Genomic DNA, 23,076 nt, shown 5'->3' on the forward strand with positions numbered 1-23,076 from the left:
TTTGGTTCTGGGCCGCAAGGTTCAGTATTAGTAAAGAATTTCCACACCACAAAATGGTAGGCTATAGAATATGGAGAGGAGACAAAGATGCCATAGAAGCATAGTGCTTGATTCCTCTATCATTCCTTGATATCATCTTTGTTTCCTACATCGAAGGAAGGGGAACAACACTGGGACCTGAGGACAGAGGACACAAGTAGAGGAGGGATATTGAGACAGATTTGTTAAAAAAATAATATTTAAAAATAAAAATAAGTGGCTCTTGTGAATAATACTAAAGACTAGCCAGTAGGTGTGTTCATCTCTCCATTGCTTGCTTCAGTCCCATGCGTCAACTTCATGCATACTGTACGAGTCAAAAGATGAAACCAGTTGCTTTTGTTGCACTGGAAAAGGCCCACATTGGTTTTGCATGAATTCAAAAACTCATGAGAGCATTTCCTTCGCCGTTTTGGGAAGTAAAGAAAATGTGTTTGTTTAGTTTTCTTTTCTTTTCTTACCTCTCCTTAGAATGCAATTTAGGGAGTTACAGTATGTTTTAAACCGGTGGACGGTAGAAAATGAAAGTGATAGTTTCTAAGAGATAATATTGTGTTGCTGTTGTTGCAGTTATTGCTTTCATCTTCAGACCTACCTTGCGAGACAAACGATGCAATACAACCCATGGTGACAGGTACGACAGACACCATGTGGCATGCAGCCTACAGACCATTGTAACAGTACAGGTGACCGATGGCTGGGCTTTCTGTATAGTAGGTGCTAACCAGTGATGGGCAACCTGGATTCAAAAGCTATAATCTATAATAATCCAATGCCACGTATTCCAAATGACCTGGTTTTATCTGTCTGAATTCCCCAATGGGGCGCCTAAGTCACACCCTCTACTTCCTGACCATGGGGCCCAAGGTCTCAAAAATATTTGAATGGAAGTGGACGGGGCGAGTCATGGTGGATTTGTGGTAAGCAGGTGGATTTTAAACCTTTGTATCGGCGTCGTAAGACCACTCATTTCAAGCCCAGTCATTTTTTTTACTCCCCAGGCCCCATGAGGTGACAGGAAGGGGTGGAGACTTAGGTACCCAATTAGCCTTTTACATGTGATGTCAGAAGTAGCAGTTGGTGACATAAACATAAACTTAGACATGCACTATTTCCCAATATCAAGTGTATGAGCCTTGGTAGTGTGTCAGCCTTTTTAGTCACAGCAAGTGATTGGATACGCCAAAGAGTATCCAATCACTGGGCGTGCTTACGAAGGCTGACACACTTCGAAGGACGCACATTAGACATTGGGAAACGGCCATAGACATACATTTACACTGTTTGCAATGGAAACTGGAAACTTAAGAACGTAACTTTTCTGACTTCACAGTGAAAAGGCTAAAGACAGGTAACACCGGGTCATGTGGAATATGTGGCACTGGACTATAGTTTTTAAATCCAGGTTGACCATCTCTGATGCTAAATATCGGGCCCCGCTAAACCCCACAGTTCAGCCTCATGTGTACTGTAACCTATAGGAAGATAGTCACATTCCACTTTATTTGTGCCGGAACTTTCAGATCCACAAACTAATACGAAGCCTTAACCCATCATAACAGAATTTGACTGTTGCCATACTGACGGCAAAATAAAACTGAACAGAATTATAGTGATGGTGTTCTTAAATAAAATAAAATAAAAAATAAAATAAAAGCAATGTGTTTACTGGCTTTCTGGCCAAACAAATGTGTCTGTGTATGGTATTATTTGATTGTTTTGTTGTTGTTTGTTTAATTGTTTGTTTGTTTGTTTGTTTGTTTGTTTGTTTGTTTGTTTGTTTGTTTGTTTTTACTGAGCTTTGAATGTTAGGCCTTGAGGAAAATATATAAGCTTGTGTTAGTGGTATTAAAACAAGAAACTAACAACTGAAAAGAAACGTTTCATGTCAGCTACACTTTACTTTTCAGAACCAAAATGATATGTTTGCTTCTAAACGGGTGGAAGTGTTTTCAACAAATTCCTCCCACAACTATCCCTCATATAAGTGTTATGTGCCTACATCTGGAATGAGAAAAGTGCTATTTAGATACATCAAAAATAGCCATACATAAAAAAGTCATGCAAACTAACCCCATACACACACACACACAAAGGCACGCGTGCACACACACACACACACACACACACACACACACACACACACACACACACACACACACACACACACACACACACACACACACACACACACACACACACACACACACACACACACAAACACACACACACACACACACAGGGGCACACACAAACATTCATGGACACACACACACACAGACACACACAGACACACACACACAGACACACAGACACACACACACACACACACACACACACACACACACACACACACACACACACACACACACACACACACACACACACACACACACACACACACACACACACAAAAGCCAGCTTTCTGATCTCCCATTGACGCAATAGTCCAGATTACATAATTTTTACCACAAGCCAGACATGCCATCAGGCAGGCTCTAGTATGTCAAAAGCCAACACCACTACCACCAGCAGGGAAGCTGACAAGGGGGGGTCAGTTGTCCCGGGCCCATGGAGAGAGGGGGCCCAATATTGGGTCCTAATTGCATTATACTGTATATATTGGGAGGGGGCCCTTTTAGTTGATTTTGTCCTGGGCCTGGCCAATGCTGTCAGCGGCGTTGCCACCACCACTGCCCTGTTGCCATCAGGCAGGCTCCTCTAGTAGCCTATGTCAAAAGCCAACACCACCACCACCACTGCTGCCCTGTTGCCCTATTACCACATCAACACCTCCAGCCCTCTTTCTTCACTTCCTCACACCATCACCAAGTATACAGTATATACTACAAGGTCAAACCTATATGCTACAAGGTCAGGGGATCTATATCAGTTTATCTCCTGCATTACTGGCAGGGCCGCTGACAGCTTTGGCTGGACCCAGGACAAAGACATCTGAAAGGGCTCCAGACCCAATGAATACAATGTAATTAAGATACAATTCTGGGCCCAGGACAAGTGACCCCTTTGTCCCCCTATGTTGGCTTCCCTGATTACTGATACTGTATACAGTCTATGCATCAACAACTGATGGTACCCCACTCATATGGCTCTGTCAAACATGGTTGAATTATTAGTGATATGTGGTATACTGCAATATGCCATGAAATATGTCACACGCAAAATCAACTTTGTGTGTGTGTGTGTGTGTGTGTGTGTGTGTGTGTGTGTGCGTGCGTGCGTGCGTGCGTGCGTGCGTGCGTGCATGCATGTGTGTGTGTGCACAAACAGTTTTTGCAAGTAAACTACAACTCTGACAAAGCAAATTCACGACTTAAATCAATTTGAGATAACATGACTGTTGGGTCAAATTCTGTGATGTTTTTTTTAATCAAACTAAAAAGAAAAAAACAGCCTTTTTTATCCTGTGCAGTGATAAGAAGTGTAATCCCACTGGCCAAAGAAAGATTATGAAATTACAGGAAGGACAGGCAGCAGTCCTGTTTAAGTACTAGAACATGATAAGAGAAATGATGATGTCATAACCCTGCTGGTGTCCAACCAAATTCATCTCCAATGTCCTTGAATAAAACTGACACTGTCTTGTTTCGAAATCAAAAACTGTGAGTTAATAGATGGAGGATGTGGTCATATTTGGTTCGTATTAATTTTAACTTGTAATGTGGAATCAAATAAAGTACATAAAGTGTGTGTGTGTGTGTGTGTGTGTGTGTGTGTGTGTGTGTGTGTGTGTGTGTGCGTGTGTGTGTGTGCGTGTGTGTGTGTGCGTGTGCGTGTGTGTGTGTGTGTGTGAGAGAGAGAGAGAGAGAGTGCGTGCGTGCGTGCGTGTGTCAGACATGAAAGTCTATACAGGCCTTAGGACTGGGCGATATGACGTGAAATATCCTTGTTGTGATCGAAAAGAGTCTGTCGTTCCCTTTCTCCTCAAATGTTTCTATTGCAACAAATGTTATACATTATTACAGCTAATATACAATTTAATAATATTCAATAACATTTTTTGCTGCACACTAGTTTGGTGTGATCGCGGCCTAAATCTGTAAAAAGAAGAATAAAAAGGTTCATCATGGTTTTGCTACATGACACAACAAAGAGAAAATAAAGAGAAGTGGTATATCATGACATAGAGTATGGCATAAAATAATACACATCATAATATATGGTTTCTTTTTTCAGATCCATCACTGATAGACCTAATGCTTTACAGTTGTCAGCCAATATTTTTGTTCAGTGGCCTGCCTGGAAAAGGTTCACATGTTTAAGTAGGTCTAACTATGAACCCACTGGATGGATTCCTATAACTCCAAGTGTCTCAACTATACATGGGTTCTAAATTGTGTTTATAACCTGACTGCGCGGTCCTAGCAGCGCACAACTCAACCTCTGATTGTTGGAAACCGCTGTCGGTCAAAAAATTAGCTCACGTGGTTAGCTGCCAGTGTCTTGCCCCTCCTCATAACATCGTGTTGATAAACACTGAGAACCCATGTATAGCCGGCTGTAGGCCAGATGCGGCCCAATTACAGTTTTCTGTGGCCCAATTACAGTTTTTAATTTAAAATTGAATGTAGTACTTTTTATTTTTTACGTGGTCCCGAAAACCCAATGATTTTTGTATTTGATGAAGTTGAATAGAAATGGTCTACGCATGTCCTTTCATGTTTTGTTTTGTTGTTGTTGTTTTTTGTCGGTAGGCCTACATTTGAATGGCAAATGAAGAGGACATTCCTTCCGCCTCTTAGGGATGAAGTCAGAAATCTAGGCCTACATGTCCAAGGGCAACACAACATATAGAGGAATAAAGCTGATCTGTAGGCTAGCGCTATGTCTTGAACGTTGACCCATATAACAGACATAACTAACTCCACACACGCAGCTGAGCTGATCTGATCCATCCAACCATTGCCAGCTGTTGCGTAAATATGCTTTCTGTACCCGGCAATGGTTACATAGCCTAGAGGTGAATGAATGGTTATAAAAGAGGATATAGTTTTGAGAAAGAAAAAAAAAACAAAAAGAAAGAGACGGATCCTCACAGTGTCAATTCAGAACAGTGTAGCCTACTGTGACAGGCGTGACTGTGCACCCAGAAGGTATCCACTTAGGCCTACTTCGTGGTGTGGGGAATATTTCAGGGTAAGTTGATTGCTGTGGCTGTTCTGTTGTGAAACCTGTTATCACTCTTTCCTTTTTTGTTTTCTGGTTTATTTGGAAGTATGGCCTAATAATGGCTTTAAATAGTAGGCTAATTGAGGCCCATAGGCCCAAGAAAGATCAAAGCAGACCCAAACTAGCCTGTGCAGAAAATGTTGTAAAATCTCTTTGTGTGTAAGCCTAGCCACAGATATAAGAGGATTGCGAGCGACTCATACAGATTAAAGAGACCTAGTTTGTAGTATTTTGCAGCAAAATGTTTTTTTTTTTTTTTTAAAGTTCGTGATTGACAGGATACATTTTTACTCTGTTTTTTACTCTTATTCCTCTGCCACTTCAAATGTTGTCATGTGTCTGGCCGTGAACATAGGCTAATAATGAAACCTTTGTTAAAAATGTATGAACAAAGAACCGACAGCCAATCATCTTTCAAAAGACCCTAAATACATGCATAATACTATAATTCTGACCAATAAGGAGACAGTGGGCGTGGAGAAATCCTCTAGCCGGCTTCATCGCTGTATGCCTGTGTTTGGAGCGAATGTCTTCAGTCTCAAGAATGGCGGCCGCGGCTTGCGGTCCACGCTGTAGTACAGGTACAAACGCGACTAAATCGCATAAAGTACAGCTTAGGAAAAGTAAAGACTCGCGTCGGAGGCAAGCGGCGTTATTGTTCTTAACCAATATATCATTAGATGGGAAACCGGTATATCCTTTGAACAATGGTAACCAGTGCCAGAGAGCCACAGAGCAGCGAAGTCAGGACGCCGGAGCGGTGGTCGGACCGTTGTCGACAACCAGCAGCTACGGAACCTTCACCCAGCTGTCAACCTCAGTTAGCGGGGGCGTTACTACTCCTTTGCCGAGGACTAACACCTTTCCACCTGTTTTGTTTTTGGCATCTCATGGGGTCGGGGGTAACGCCAGTGATAGCTTGTTAGAAGGTAGCGTCAAGACAGACCCTTTGTCATCTCAGGGATCCCCTCTCTCCCCGACCTCTGGACCCCAGAATCCCCTCCTGGGAGCTAGCAAATCGCCTACCCTGACATCAGTTCAGAGTTGTAACTTCATGTCTCCAGACACCCGTCAAAGGTGGGTAAACTGTTAACAGATGGTTTTGGGCTAGCTGTTTTCTGATGGTGTCAGCAATCAGTTGTCCCCGCATTTTGTTTATTGTCAATGGTGTATCACATGTTGAAATGCGCTCTAAGCTATGGCTGCTAGTGTGCTAGCTTCAAGATCTACCACGTCTGCATGATGCAGCGGCTTTCTTTCTTTGTCCTGTCAGTGACTAATACTATGTGGCTGACAAGATGCGAGAATATGTTGATGTATGATCAAACAACCGTATCTAGTGATTTATATTTTCAATGAAGGCAATTGGTCAATCCCCCTTTGAACCGTTCAAGCGTTGCCCGTGACTTGGCGATAAGTTACCTTATGTAAACAAACGGTGTTATTTCCTTGACACTCACAAGGTTCTAGTTCTAGCACCTTGCCAGCTATCGTCACGACACCAAGTCATTATAACCTCACTCACGGACCAGCCAGTGTAGCCGAATCTGGGCTACATTGGTGCAAACCATAAGGATGGACGGTTTACTTTCGTTTAGTAGTTGTCTCATATGACATTCGACAGGTAGTTTCCGTGTCCCTGTTGGGTGATTCATTTGGCTGGTAATTTATATTGCAGCTGCGTATTAAAACCAGTCTGATCAGATGCGGTGTTTGTATGGCACAATGTTTATTATACCATGCTGTCAATCTCACTCGCTGACTTATCTCTTCTATGACCTTCAGTTTATGCCCTCTGGCCATTTACAGGTGTGTTTGTAGTCATTTCCTCATTTTTCACCAGAATGAGAGGAATAGGTCTGATATTTCAGTTTGTTCTTAATGCAAACCACCTGCTGTGTCATTCCACACCTTACCATTGTACATAGTATTTACAGTAAACCTCATTTTCCCTGAGTGTGAAATCCCTGTCAAACCAGATTACTCTAAACTCCAGGCCAAGTTGACTCAACTGAAGGAAGTGATGGCTTGAACGTTTTCTCTCTGTCACTGGCATGCACCTTCACCTTATCCCGGCACTCAAATGCTTATGATTTTTTGGCAAACCAATTTTCAGGCAGTCAAGGATCTAGACCTCCCAGATAAGACTTGTGATAGACTGTCATTTAAAAAAAAAAAAACTAATTTGATGCAATGAGTATGTTTCCATTTTGTCTTTGAGTAGTGAAGTCAAAGTAGGCCTACATACTGCAGAAGCTTCCTATCCACCTATTATCTCGGCACGTAAGATTTTAGACATAAAGTAGGCTACCTTGCAGCAGAGTCTGTGGTCAATTCAATGTGCGTTTTGCACATCACCTGTTCGGCCAGGTGTTCCATAAGGGAAGCAAACAGCCATTGTCCCTTTTGTAGTCATAGCGACCCTGGATTTTGCGGCTGGATGCTTGCTTGGTTACTGTTATTTTTGGTTCACTGAAGGCAACTGCCTATGTCAGTTGTTACGTTGTAAAGTTGTCGAGTGGGGTGACTCTTACGAAACAAGTTACTGCACTCCCGCTCTTGATTAAAGAAAATCAAATCCGCTTTAAGGTCAGCGTTGTAAACCTTTATTTTTTTGTCCTTAATTGACTAACCCAGCAACCTGGTTTCCAAGTATGCTCTGCCCAGCAGATTAATACCCATTACGTAACTCAATTTCATCCCTTACTATTCTGATGCCAGTCTCTGTGTTGGGCTTACTTCCGCTGATGCCAGGCAAAATCATCTGTCCCTAAAATAAGGCAAAATACTACACTAGCCTACTACTTAGTTTTTACCAAAATGGGAAATGACTTTGAGGCAGCAAATGATCTACAGATAGATTGACTGATTGAACTACTGTAAGTGAGAAAGTCTGGTTGAGTGAAAAGTCAGTTTATCTCCACTGTCTTTGTGAAATTACTTTTTCTTTTTACAAAGTAAGCTTAAACATTTTGGTTCTTGACTTCGGCCGTGCCCTCTGAATTTTGGCAGCTGCCAGACAGCTTTCAGGTCTTTTTTTTGAAAAAAAAAATTATAATGGAATGACAATGTTTGTGGCTACCAGCGCCAGACCAGAAAGAGAAAGTTTTATGTCAAATCTTAAAAAATAGATATCTTGAGCATGTTACCTGGAGACAATGAAGTTGGTGACCTTTTTCTTATCCGTTTTTTTTTTTTCTTCTTCTTTTGTAGTAACAGTACACGAAACCCTCCAAGCTCCCCTGGGCCCAAGTCTGGCAAGAAGGTCCACTTCATCAAGAACATGAGGCAGTATGATACCCGCGGCAGCAGGTGGGTGCTTTAGTGTATGCGTGTGTTTGTGTGTGCAGGTTTGAATGAAAAGAAGGATTAGGTGAAACGGACACAATTAGTCCGGGAGCCGTGGGGTTGAACCCAGATTTCTTTGATAAAGTTTTTTTTTTTGCTTTATCTGATAGATTTTAGGCAAGTCTTCAAGATCTCAGACGATGCCCGGTGATATCCCTTGAGCATTTCCAGATTTTGAGCCTTTATTGTCCCATAAATGCAAATTATGAAAAATTATCAAATTAAAAAACTAAAGACACCTAATATTACTGTGAATAATGTTACAAAATGTACCAAATTGCTACTATTACCTGAAAAACATTCACATTGGACTGCCTTAACACTGCCCTTATTGAAACAAACCCAATATGGGGTAATAATTAACCCTTTCATAACAGCAATCCCACAAAAGGCGAGACACTGTAGGTGAATAGGGTCATTTTTTTAACTTGCAGATATCAATATGAAACTTTATCAGATGATTACTCGTATGAATTGGAGAAAAAAATGTATTACAAGTTTTCTGTAATTTAATGTTTAAATATGCAAATTAGGCAATATCTAATTAAATATGCACTAATTTGCATATATTTTGATGCAATGAATCTGACCACCTGAAAATGCCAGCTTCAAAATTCCTTTTTTATTTTGTTAATATTGTACATACAAGAATATTTACTGTGGTTAATTGTGGCTATCTCCTTTTGTTATCCAGGTACAGAGAAAATACTGCTAATAACCTTAAAAAAATGCGATTTCGGCCTATTTTTATGCATTTAGTTATATAAATCAGGTCATGAATGACAAATCAAGAAATGCCTCAGTAAAAACATTCACAACATTGCTTAGAATAAGACTGTAAAGTATGGAATGGATTGTGACATCATGAGCAACATACAGTTGTGCTCATATGTTTACATACCCCAGCAGAATAAACGCTTTCTTCGCGATTTCTCACAAAATATGAAGGATTACACAAAACCTTTTTTTTCACTCATTGCTAGTGACTAGCTTAAGATATTTATTAGCAATATTCTGTGTTTACTCTTTCAAAAGCATGATCACAACCCAAACTACCCAAATGACCCTGTTCAAAAGTTTACATACCCTGGTTTCTGATGCTGAATATGGCCCTGTTTAACATCAGGGACCACTCTAAATTGTTTGTGTTTTTTGTGGATAAGGCTCTTGATGTTCTCAGATGACAAAACAGCACATCCTTCCTGGTAGAATGGTTGTTTCCTATAATATTTGAGGGTGTCTTGCTGAAACATCACATTTGAGGTTTCCCCTGAATGGCTCAATGATGTTGAGATCATGAGAGTGAGATGGTCGCTGAAAAACTTCATTTTATTCTTTCTGAAGCTAGTGATGGGTTGATTTGGCTTTCTGTGTTGAAATATTGTCATGTTGGCATGTCCAAACAATGGACCATGTGCAGTTTCAAGGCTGATGTGTGTCAAGTTTCCTCCAGTATTTTTCACAGGGCAATGTATTCATCATTCTGCGAGTATGGATCAAAAGTATAATGCATTTGTAACTCAAATGTCCCCATGAAATCAGTGGTCCATGACCATGTTTCACAGAAGGGTATGGTGTAACTGTCATCATAGGCTCCATTGACTGTTCTCCAAATGGTACTGTTAATAGTGGCCTAAAAAAGTTCCATATTGATCTCATTTTTCCAAATGACTTTGTCACAGGCATTTTGATGCTTCTCACTGTGCTATTTGGTGTATAATATGCAAAATAACATGTTTGCATTTTTGTAGTAATGGCTTCCTCCTGGCAACCCCCAACAGCCCATCTTTCCTCAAGTGCCTCTTTGCTGTACAGTTCAAAACATTTTTTCATGTTGTCCTATATTTCACCTGAAGTTATTTTTGGTTGTCCTATGTCTCCTGAACAAATTTCCTTGCAATGATCATTGCAATGCAATGATTCCCTTGTCCAATGGCTTGATTTCAACTAAACCCCCTCATATTGCATTTCTGAATTGAAATTCCAATAGTGCCAACATGACAATATTTCGACACAGAAAGCCAAATCAACCCGTCATTAGCTTCAGAAAGAATAAAATGAAGGTTTTTGAGCGACCATCTCACTCTCTTGATCTCAACATCATTGAGCCACTCAGGGGAAACCTCAAATGTGAGGTTCCAGCAAGACACCCAAAGATATTATAGGAAACAACCATTCTGCCAGGAAGAATGTGCTGTTTTGTCATCTGAGAACATTAAGAGCCTTATCCACAACTACCACAAACAATTTAGAGCGGTCCCTGATGTTAAACAGGGCCATATTCAGCATCAGAAACTAGGGTATGTAAACTTTTGAACAGGGTCATTTGGGTAGTTTGGGTTGTGATCATGCTTTTGAAAGAGTAAACACAGAATATTGCTAATAAATATCTTAAGCCAGTCACTAGCCATGAGTGAAAAAAAAGGTTTTGTGTAATCCTTCATATTTTGTGAGAAATCGCAGAGAAAGCGTTTATTCTGCTGGGGTATGTAAACATATGAGCACAACTGTACATGCACAACATCGCCGGTAGGTAGCCTACCACAAATAGCCAACATAAAAGAACACCCCCCACCCCCAAAAAAAAAAAAGACAACAGAGTGTGGGGGTAACTGGTGAGCAGTCGTTGGCTGTTCCAAAAGATGAGTAAAGAAATGACATACATCCAGTGTATCCAGACTGGTATTGAATGATCACTTAAATCCATAAAGCCATCAAATTAGATCTGTACATGCATTTAAATTTACACAGAAAGACCTATATACACTGCAACATACAGTACCGCACGCTCAGAGACAGTGAGAGAGAGAGAAAGAGGGAGAGTGAGACAGTGAGAGAGAGAGAGAGAGAGAGAGAGAGAGAGAGAGAGAGAGAGAGAGAGAGAGAGAGAGAGAGAGAGAGAGAGAGAGAGAGAGAGAGAGAGAGAGAGAGGTCTAAACATAGGAAAACAGCTATACACTATACATACTGTTGAGTCAAAAAATTAAGTCAATCCAGTGTATCCTGACTGGTATTAAATGATCACTTAAAAGTCCATAAAGCCATCAAATAAGACATGTACATGCATTTAAATTCGCACAGAAAGACCTGTCTACACCTATACAACATACAGAGTCCTTAACACCTAAAACACCTATAGCCTACATTATATACACTACACGCAACATTGGTTCGGCAGCATCCCAGCCGAAAACATGCACAGAAAATGGTGCAAGGCACACTGTTTACAGCACAGCTACATTTCTTACAATTGCAGGGGCTTTTACTCTTGCAACCACATCTGATCATCTGTAAAATGTAGTCTGGTGCCACTTTGACATTTTCTGGAACACTTATTGGTATCAGTGCTTTGTTGCATGGGTCTTTCGTCCATCCAAATGCTTCAGGAGATAGTTCAGGTGGAGTGTGAACCAATGTCCTCCACAATATTGCTTGAAAATGAGCCCTTTTCACATTCTCAAGAAATGCCTCTGTTGTTGGTGGAAGAGCAGCCAGGTTAGGTGAAGAAAAATGACCTTTCCCATTCTTTTTTCCCCATACCACCAACCTTGTATGTGACATGCTGATACTGTCTGGAATGCCATAACATGCCGACTCAAAGTTAGTGGCCTCACTGGAAAGTTGTTGGAATGGTGCCAGCACATTACCAATTGATGTCAATGGATATCCAGCTTTTAGGGTCTTGATAACAAAGCCTTTACCAATACCAAAATAGGATGCCACAGTGTCACACCCTGATATGGCATGGGCTGGTAAAAGGTCAATTACAATGTAATTTTGTGGATTTACATTTTTAATTTTATCTCTTTCCATGTTAATACGACCACCACTGAAATTATGTACTTTGTAGGCAAACAAATAATCAGCCAAAAATTGTGTAATTATTACTTACAATTTTTATTTTGTGTTACAACAGCACAGGAAGAGTAAATAGCAATGTATGAAATGGTGAAATTCTGTGTTGAATTATTAATCCTTTCTGGGTATGTCTGAGCTGACACCACCAATATTCGCCTAAATGTTACATATTTCTGCTTGAAAAACAGCTAGTTATGTAATTGTCTAAATTTTATTTGGTACGAGGACTCTTTCTCCACTTTGATGCGGCAGGCCTACCACCCAGAATGCTCTATGGTTAATCATAGTGCAGTTATGAAGCTGTCAAAAGCTTGCGGGCTATGGCTGCAGCGAAATCAACATGAAAGGGTTAATATCAGAAATTGGCACATCACCCACTCTTATCCTGATGGGTAAGTGTTGGACAACTACAAACAGCAAAACCAAACAACCCACTATGAGATATAAAGCCACGTTTGGCGAAATGTTGGCCTTTGTGTCTCCGACTTGGAAAATCAGGCTTTTTGGGTGAATGCTCCGCCCCCAAACATGCATGACCCCACCCCCACTGATGTCCATACCTCACCACCTGTTCTTATACACATCCTACCATGTAAACAAACACAAAATAAGTATGGTATAGGGTATTTGGTCAGCATGACATGAATTGGGAGCCAAACACTGTTGTAATCTATGGCTGCAGCACATCAAGCATAAAAGGCTCAATATCTGAAAATGCTCAAGGGATATCACCGGGCATCGTCTGGAATCTTAATAGGTACACCTTAAGCAACCACAAACTGCAAAGAAAAAAACTTTATCAGACGAAACTGGGTTCGGCTGATATTTGGCTTTTGGCTGCCGGACTAAATCCACGGCCCGCGAGAAAGGTAGCAAGACACATCTTGGAATCTTCACACACCGATATCGGGAGACACACTCACACACACACTCACACACACACTCACACACACACACACACACACTCACACTCACACTCACACTCACACTCACACACACACACACACACTCACACTCACACTCACACTCACACTCACACACAGACACAGACACCACAAAGTGCTAGTGTGACCTGCCGTCCTGTGGCAGCTGGTTTCTGGTCTCTGTGCCCTGAGGCGTCTGATTCTGAGGTGCGGCACTCAACATGCCGTCATCATCAGAGGTGATGCCATGCAACAAGTCCCACCGAGCGTCTCTCTCATCCCTGATCTAATAATGAAGTCACAAGTGATGGTCTAACACTTACGGCTAACTCACTTAGGACCCCTTAACAGACTCACACACAGGAGAACAGGTTGGCCCATGTGCGGTCGTGCATGATGAGAAAAGCGTTTTCTTTCTTTCTTTCTTTCTGTCCTTTCTTTCTGTCCTTTCTTTCTGTCTGTCTGTCTGTCTGTCTGTCTTTCTTTCTTTCTTTCTTTCTGTCCCTCTGCCTTTTTTCTGTCTTTCCTTCCTTATGTCTTTTTGTTTCTCTCTCTCTCTTTCTTTCTTTCTTTCTTTCTTTCTTTCTTTCTTTCTTTCTTTCTTTCTTTCTTTCTTTCTTTCTTTCTTTCTTTCTTTCTTTCTTTCTTTCTTTCTTTCTTTCTGTCTCTCATTCTTTTGCCTTTCATTCTTTTTGTCTTTCCTCCTTTCTGTGTCTCTTTCTTGTTTCATGTCTTTTACCCCGTCTTTCCTTCTTACCTTCCTCCTCCTCCTCTTCCTCCTCACGGGAATTAAGTCACTCTCTTGATAAGCATCAAACGCCAGTGAGGCTACTCATCTGAAAATAGCAGTGCCCCACAGCACCCCACCCCACCCCACCGCACCGCACCACCTTGGAGCAATGAGGGAGTGCCGAACTGAAATGGAATATCCCATGCATACACACTCAGCCAAACACTCACCCAGACACACATCATCCACCTCCCTCCCCTCAACCAGACACACATCATCCAACTCCCTCCCCTCAACCAGAGTGTGTCACCAAAGTGTGTCAGGAGCAGAACTAATCTAAACGAAACTAAATCGGTAACACAATAATCATATAGTATTTTTATTATATGTATTACATTACATTATAGCAATGTACCCATACCAATAGTAATATTATAATGCACACACAGACACACCCCACTCGGTGGTCTTAATTTTTCTCAACGGCGGTCTTAAAACGATCTTAAAAATGATTAAATTGGGTGATCAAAAATGTGCAGATACCCTGGGAATGTGAGCAAATGGGGTCAATTCCCAAGTTCATAAAAGTGCTATAAAATGCCTGCCATGCTTTCCCTCCAACATGGCTGACTGTCGTTGGTCATCTAGTTGTTGACTAGATTGGACCCCCTCATGTACTGTACCTGTCGAGGGTGCTCATTACATTCAACTGATTTGGAGCTGATTGGAGTTTATCAAATTTGTAGCAGGGATTTTACATTGATTTGGTCTGAATTTCCCTCATGGCTCTCCCATGTGTTTCTGTGTTTTTCCCAAGTACTGTACGTCAATTATTCCACCTACACACACACACACACAGAGCCTACACATGTATAGCTGTTTTCTTGGTAGCAGGCCAACCTAGCGCTGATTAAACGTTGCATAAATGTGTCAGTGTGAAATTGGGGTGTGAAATATGATGTCGTCAGCGGCGACGCTATTTGCAGATGGAAAAGGGTCACCCCACCGCCTCAGTAACAGATGCGTCCCGCCCTGTGATTTATTTGTTTGTCTTCGGGCCATGCAAAGCCAAGTGTACGCTACATAAGTATCTAATACGCACTCAAGCCTGGAGTGCTTCAACCCAGTTAATTTAAGAAATGTAAAGCGTTAGTTTGATGCGAATAGATGTAATGGGCAGTCACAGTCGCAAAAAAGACTTTTTTCTCATTTGCACTGTTCCCTTTCCCAATGTTTTGGAGCAAGCCAGTCCCCTTTCGGTGCATTACACAATAGATGTTTATGACTAGTGATTTGCTTCATTTTTTTTAGTCTTCCATGTATTTGTTTGTTTCATTGCGTTGACCAATCACGGGGAGCGGAGCAATGAGCTGATGACATAATTCTATTCATCGTCAAGGACACTCCGGTTGTCAAGAGTCTCGACTGGACAGATAGCCAATGAGCGAGCTCCCCAGATTAGCGGGTCGGGGTGGGTGTAATTGTATAAGACTCTGGGTGTGTGTGTGTGGGCTGTGGGGATGGGGGTGTGTGTGGTGGGGGTGGCCGATGACTTGTTACATAAGCAGTGTCCAGGGGCCTCATGTACAAAACTTACTTGGCCACAAAAAAAACTTTTCACACAAATTTTCAGATGTAAGCTTAATAATACAGACTTAGCATGAAGTGCATGTGTACTAAATTTCATGTGCAGTCAGGCATACCACATGAATCGTCATGAAAACCTGAGTGATTGTGCATTGACTGATTTGAGATTTTCAGGTGCAAATGCATTTTTTCAGATTTTCAGTTACGCAAAGATTTAGTAGGGAATCTACGGAAGTCTTTGTACATGAGGCCCCAGGACTTGGGCTTGGCTTGGCAGGGCCGGAGATGAGTCCTTGTATGTATTCATTTGGTACTGTTGACAGCTGGTGCTGAGGTGAACGATTGGCGAGAGACACTTCTTGTGCTGTAGGTCGGCAGGGATGGCCCTGAGTGTTCAGGGTTGACTAAGGATTGGATTGAGTGGTTCTCTTCAACTGTGTTAAAGCAACAATAAGTCGTTTTCTTTTTTTTACTCAAGCCTCAAATATGTGGCCAAAGTCATTAGTAACCACACTGTCCCTAATATGTTTCTGTGTGAGTGAGGTAGAAATCCACTGTCAACCTGTTTGGCGGGCAGACCAAGAGTAAAACCACTTAGTATTGCTTTAACACGTCTAACATGTCAGATTAGCAGTCACAGAGGAGGACCGATTGGATTGAGAGAGAGAAGGTCCTGCTACGGGTTAGCTACTCCCTCTGCTGTTGTAGACAACACACACCTGTGATCCTACGCTAATGAGCTCATCTACCGTAGGGACAAGCAGGAGCAGGAGGAGTGAACTGGCTGAAATGGATATTATGGAGTAGCGGGTGCTTACTTTCTGGGGAGTATTCCAAGAACCTGGCTAAGTAAGCTAGTAAACCAGGCTAAATTAACCTTCAGGTAGTGGTATTTAAATCATCTAATAGAAGAGCTTGGAGTCCTCATTGTGTTAGCTAAATGACACCTGTGGACTATCTGTTAGCAGGTTTACTACTTCCCTGTTGGTTAACTTGGCTAGGGTTATTACTTAGAGGTGCACTGTGTAGAACGTGGCCAGAATGGGTACTGCAACTATGCTGCTCATTGAAACTGTGCTGCCCATTAGCAAATTTGATCTTTTCATGAATATGTACTAAATAATACACCAATATTTACTGGTATAACCAAAGTATAGTAAGTTTTGCAGCTAAAATGTCTATGTCTGTCTCTGTTGAGTCATAATGAATGCTTAAAATTTGGTAGTCGTGGTAAGTATTCATGAAAAAGGTAGCATTTTTGTGGGCAGCATGAATTCTGGAAATAAACTACAAAAAATATTACACGGCGGGTGCACCTTTTTAACCTTTTTTTTTTAGTAGTACCCTGGGATGGCCAGAGCTGAATCTGGTCACTAATATGATGCAGATGTAAACAGGCTATGTGATGATGCTGGAGTGTTTTTGTTTTGTTTTGGTTTGTTTGTTTGTTTCGTAGTTGTTGTGGTGGGCAATGCTGCATGTGTTAGTAGAGCTAGTAGAGTAGTGCTGTAGTAGAGTAGACTTTGTAGAGGAGTACTACCAAAGATGCATGTATTGCATTCTGTTCAACAACACTCTCTGGTACTACTCTTGTCTACTGCTCTACTTGTTTTGGTTCGTCTCTCCTTAGTTTTCGTTGGTGATGCTGCATGTCTTTATAGAGAGTAGTGCTACTTGTTGTATGGCCAAGCTACATAGCAAGAGCTACCGTAGCTACTATGATGATGGTCTGTGTTTTTGCGCCATTGTGGTGTGGATGCATTTGGCTGAGGAATGACGCTCTTTGTTGTTTTGTCTGTACGTGTTGTCTACGTGCTGTATTTGTGTTTTGGTGTGTGTATGTATGTATGTGTGTTCTGCAGGATTGTGCTGATATGTGCCAAGCGGTCTCTGTGTGCAGCTTTCTCTGTTCTACCGTATGGAGAGAGCTATGACTTCAGGTACAGACTACACTAACCACACCACACAACAGAAAATAGTGGCTCATTCTTTTGAAACTCGATTGTCGGTGAACCAGAGTTCGTTCTCCAGACATCCGTTGTGAATGCGTTCTATTGCAACAGCTGCAGACAATACAAATGTCTGAAAAAAACTAATGTTTAGCGAACTCGGAGTACACAGAAGTACTCCGAGTTTGTGTTTCGTAACCCAGAGTGAAGTATCCGTTATTCTGCACTTTCCCGAGGCGGAGGTCAAGGTTTCCGACAACCGAGTTTCAAAAGAATGCACCATAACCACCCCTTACAACAAGGTAATGATTCAACACAAAACATGTTCGAACACACAGGAAAAAAAAACACGGCACAACAAAACGTCTTCACTAACTAACGCAGCATCTTGCACGGCATCTTGCAGTATGGTATTTAAGCAACTCCATACTACACCGTGGCCAATGCATTTTCCACTGAGTGATACTTCTTATCCAATCTACATTCTTTGGTCTTCACTAACTAACGCAGCATCTTGCACGCCATCTTGCAGTATGTGACAGGAAGAGGGATTAAAGTTTTCCGTCGCTATGACGGATTTCCGTCAACTGGATTTTCGTTTGGACGGATTTCCGTCCTTATAATTCATGTCAATTAATTTACAATTTTTACTTTCCAACTGAACTCAAATCCAGAGCTCTCCTGGTCATGAGAAGGGGAGGAAAGGTGTGTTTGGTGTACGGATTTAGTTATACACGCCACCACCGGTGGTGTCATACAACAGATTCACTCAGTAGTTTTCAGCCATAGTCTTCCGTGTTCCAAAAAAAAAAAAAAAAAAAGTACACGAGTGGTCAACAAATCAGCGCGAGAGATTAAAAAACAAATAGCCAACATTGTTGCTGATGGCAGAAAAGAAAATAAGTGTAATACTATGTCTTTAAAGTGCAATGACCATCATTAAACGAGTTGGACTGATATTCCAATATGGGCTAATAATAATGCATATGCATGGAATGCATAGCTGGAAGAAGGTAGGACACGTATGTTCCCATTATCATTGCACCTGCCGTGATGGATAGTTAGAAAAATAAGAATAGTTTACTTCGACTGCGCATGATGTCCTTTTCATGAAGGGGTTTCCTTTTAGGCATTGTGACTTTTACTAACATTATTCATAGCCCCAATGGGACGGCTATCATTGGCAGCTAGCTAGGATATACCATGCGTAATACCATGCGTTTCATCCTCAAATTTTAGCGCGTTTGACTGGCTACGTGTAGAACTGGCTCTAGTTGTTGACAACTTCTCACCTGTAATCATAGCATATTAACTTTGTTGTTGTCGATATATATTTAAGAAATACGTTAAAAATGGGTTGCATTTTACAGGGGTCACGGAGGGTATCCCTGGCAGAGCCAATATTTTATGTCTTGTTCTGGGAAGCAGTGTTCTGATGGGTGGACTCATGGTCAATAAATGCCGTTTCGGTGTTTGTTTCACTTTCAAGGCTTGTTGTAGGCTACTGTGATGCTATTTTTGCTAACTGGAATAGTGTGCAGCAACAGTTGTGTGTGTGCTTGTTTTTGAGTGGCTCAACGTCTGTGCCCATCTTCTCGGACTATACGCTTCGTTTGAGTTCAGTTATTTGCGCACTCAAGACTGATAGGTGGGTGATTTGCCTTGATTCGAGTGGAAAGTTACGCGACAAGCTTTGGAAAGTGTGTTACTTTCGATAGACGTCTGTGACTGTGTCGTGTCTGCTTGTGTCGTGTCAGCTTGTAGGAGAGAACACGGGTGCGTGTAGGAATCGGGGACGTTTTTTAAATCAATGGTAAGCGTGTGCCTGTCACCGCACATCGAGAAGCAAAAAAGTACCGGTAGCCATAGGTTTTCATAACGGTAGAACACAAGAGGTAGACTACCGCACCCTGAAGTTATCTGTAACAGGATGAATAGTGAAAATCATACAAAATAACCAAAAACTAGTTTTCTCCCTCTGATTGCTATGACCAGTGCATTATTTTTTAAATGTCAGAAATACTGCAAGCAATGCGCACCAGTGCTTTCACCAGAACAGTGTTTGCCCATTCTGATGGGAAAGACAAAATATAGCCTACTACTACAAAAAAAAAACCATAATGGGATCACTGTATCAACGCATTGCAATTCCAAGTCAATAATTCTGTGATATCAGCTAGACCATTTTGAAGCAACACTCATTGTGAATCCATTCTGCATAATGTTGTGAACAATTCATAAACAATGGGTAGAAATAAGAGGAAATAACCAAAACATGCCCCAAATTGCAGTTCAATGTTTGCAGTCTGATATATCCATTATCCCTCCATTCTCAGCCAGTTCTAGTCAATCTGGTGGCCTAGGCCTGCCCCCTTTCCCTCTTTCCTTTTTCTTGTATTTAGAAATTGGCATCTGTAAACATAGCATTGTAGGCCTACATCTGATTGAGCACATCTGATCTAGTACCTACAGGTACATTCATACTGAGAGTGTATATAGGCCTACTGAGTGTATAATGAATATTCATTGTTAATGTAAAGTGTAAAGTTTTATGTTGGCTGAAGTTCTGATTTTGTGGCACTTTTTGGTATTACTGGCGCCCTAAAGACATAGGTCTATTCTGCTCTAGGCGACTGCCCTGTCTGCCTATGCCTAGTGCTGGCTCTGGCACCATTCCTTGCATAAAACCAGTGTATGTTTTGTTATGAGGGCAAAGCCTGGCTACATTGGTTTTCGTAGGGTTACGGAGTGATACTCGATCGGGTACCTAACCGGTAAAAAAGTTCAGTCAGATGACTTTTTTTTTGCTTTAATCCCTGCAGGAAGAGGAGGAAGGAAAGGCTGGCTTGTTTTCTGTGTACTCGACTAACCAGAAGTGGTTTACCTCAGAGCTTTTTTCTTTTTTTTTTGGTGCAGGTCTCCGTCACATTCACATTACCTTTACTGTTTTTATACTCTGCAATCAGAAAGGCAGTCTGTTTCAAATAAACGCGAAACACCAACCCGAGGATCTGAGTCCAAAAAAAAAATTCTGCCAAGCCCTAAAAGGAATAACCAGATGCATCCCTTCAACCTGGAGTAAAGACTATAGAGCGCTCGCTATTCTTTCCTTTTGTCGCTAAAAAAAAGATGAATGTGTCATGCGCGTAAAGCCTGTGTATTGCATGTAACCCTACTAACAAAGAAGATCTAGTTTGGTTGGGACTATACCAAAGCTCCGTTAAGCCATTATGCTGTGATAGAAATGAACCACTCCAATCCACCACTGTAGGTCAATTTTTGGCATCTCTGACTGGGCAATTTGATATCACGTCTCATTTGTCCTGTAAGGTGTGTGAGTATGTGTGTAGTGGGGGGGCTTTACAAATTCAGACATGAAATTAACGGAGGCAGACTTAAATTTCGGTTGAACTTGTGCTCAGTTTAAGACTTTGAAATGAGTAACTTATTTTTAATTGAGATCATAAAAAAACTGGATGTCAGTCAGGATGTGTGGAAGTGCACTTCAAATTTGCACAACTCTGAAATGAAGCACTGAAATGAAGAACACCTTAAGGCTGTAATATAATTCATTGTAATTGCCCTCTTCATGTTTAATGTTACGCACAAACAGACACAGTCGTAAAAACCTCTAAAAATTCCGAGCAGTTGAATTTGTTGCTGCGATTTCTGCTGCGATGTCTTCTTGTTTTTGGCATCAATAATAGATTGATGGCCTGAGGTAGGATCTGAGAAACAACAGCTTCCTTCCTCGCTGTGGCACTCCTCCTTCCTCTCTCTGCCTAACCCTCACTGTGTTTTCCTCTTTTTCCTTTTTCCTCTTTTATTTTATTTTTTCCTTCTGTTCTTTTGTTATCTTATTTTCTTTTTTCTTATTTATGTTTTTGCCTTTTTCTGCATGATGTTATTATGTTTTGCTATGTTTTTGTTGTGGCTTTTATTTAATTAATGTTAGTTTTATTTGATGTTTTTCCCCCCTTTTCCTAGTGATCCCAAGTTGGAGCCTCCGCGTCCGAGGAACATGTCAGGGGTGGTCCCCGACACAGTGCCCGGGCTGGAGGGGGTGGAGCTGGGGGCGTTCGGCAAGGTGAGACCCCCTCAGAGTGCATCCTGATTGTAGAGACCAAGTGTCTAAAATATTCTATCCAGGTCATGGTGAATATGAATACACCTTTAATGCTCCGAAGGGAATTTTGCTTGCGTTTTGGGAGTACAATTAACACTTGGACAGACAATTACAATAGTACACAAAGACAAGACTAGACTAAAAAAACAAACAAAACATAAAAAGTAGGTTAAAATGAAAATTAGAAATAATCAAAGCAGCTGAAAGACCCCCACTGCAGCTATGAACTGTAAGATTCTTAGAGCTCTTGGTGATTTAAGGGGCTGGAAGCTACCGTATAGGCAGCTTGATCTCTTTTTGAGACTTAAAAATGTTAACCAGAGAATGCTTCTGCACACCTCAATAACGAATGCAAGGTTGTGATTCAAAGGAATAGCCCAACATCACACAGATTGGCCATTACACTCGCAGTTTTATTGCTCATAACATTTCGGTCGTTCAGTCCTTCTCACCTGAGAAGGCTCTGAAGAAGCAGAAGGTTAATACAAAAATGTATGGAATGCTAAAGTGTAATGGACGGGGATGTGCTGGATATTTTTCTACTACAAATGCTATCCAGAAGAAGTGCTTAGGGAACTTGCATAGTCCATGTGCTATGTAAACAATGTGTTCTTCACAGCGACAAATATAGTATCCCTTCAGATGACCGTGCATCGTGATATGCAGAGCCACAAACACAGTGCAAGAAGGCAGAATAGTGACACGCCCTTTCAAAGTTCTGTAACCCTAGTAGTTACCCTTTAGTTCAGAGAACTACCACATGATATGAGTGATATGACAGTGCTTCAAACCATCATCATGGATCATTGTGATCAAAATCATTATTATTTTTTGAACTTCTTTTTGTTTTAGTAGCCTCCTGTATCTTTTCTATTTGTAACCTATTGTGGATATTTACTTACCACTAAGCCACCACTAAGCCACCAAGCCTCTTCATTCTAGGAAGAATGTGTTTGCGTTGCAGTTGCTCTACTGCCAAGGGTGTACTTCAATTGTGCAGCAGCTTGGCTGATATTATGAATTTGGGGGCTTACGGTTAAGCACCCCCCCTTTCCGCACCCCAACAAAGCCTCCTATTGTGTGAGTTGCTGACCAATCCATATTTAGAGTGTGGCATTCTTCCATTTATTAACGCCTCCCAGGGTGCTGCACTGCAGTATTAATTAGAATTAGACCAGCCTCAACCTGCCTCTTGGCTGGCACACGTGGCACAAATAAAACACCTCTTGCCACCTACTGGCAGGGGCGGTTTTAAGGGGTGGCAGGGGGTGGCATTTGCCCCCCCAGAAATATGATTTGCCACCCCAATTAAGAGCCCTGATTGTG

The 23,076-nt window shown here is 41.5% G+C and overlaps 1 protein-coding gene across 2 annotated transcripts in view; it reads left to right on the top strand.

The window, feature by feature from the left end:
- The first annotated feature begins 5,773 nt into the window (after positions 1-5,773).
- cables2a (Cdk5 and Abl enzyme substrate 2a) overlaps positions 5,774-23,076 on the top strand; it is a 31,049-nt gene continuing 13,746 nt past the window's right edge. The window contains exons 1-4 of one of the 2 annotated variants that reach the window (XM_063208597.1): positions 5,774-6,306; positions 8,443-8,541; positions 17,538-17,615; positions 21,612-21,711. In XM_063208597.1, coding sequence (XP_063064667.1) covers positions 5,774-6,306; positions 8,443-8,541; positions 17,538-17,615; positions 21,612-21,711 — 810 coding nt within the window. The remainder of the gene's footprint in view (positions 6,307-8,442; positions 8,542-17,537; positions 17,616-21,611; positions 21,712-23,076) is intronic. The other variant, XM_063208598.1, reaches the window with a different exon arrangement.

This window comes from Engraulis encrasicolus, chromosome 10 (genome assembly GCF_034702125.1).
Source record: "Engraulis encrasicolus isolate BLACKSEA-1 chromosome 10, IST_EnEncr_1.0, whole genome shotgun sequence".
NCBI classification, from domain to species: domain Eukaryota; kingdom Metazoa; phylum Chordata; class Actinopteri; order Clupeiformes; family Engraulidae; genus Engraulis; species Engraulis encrasicolus.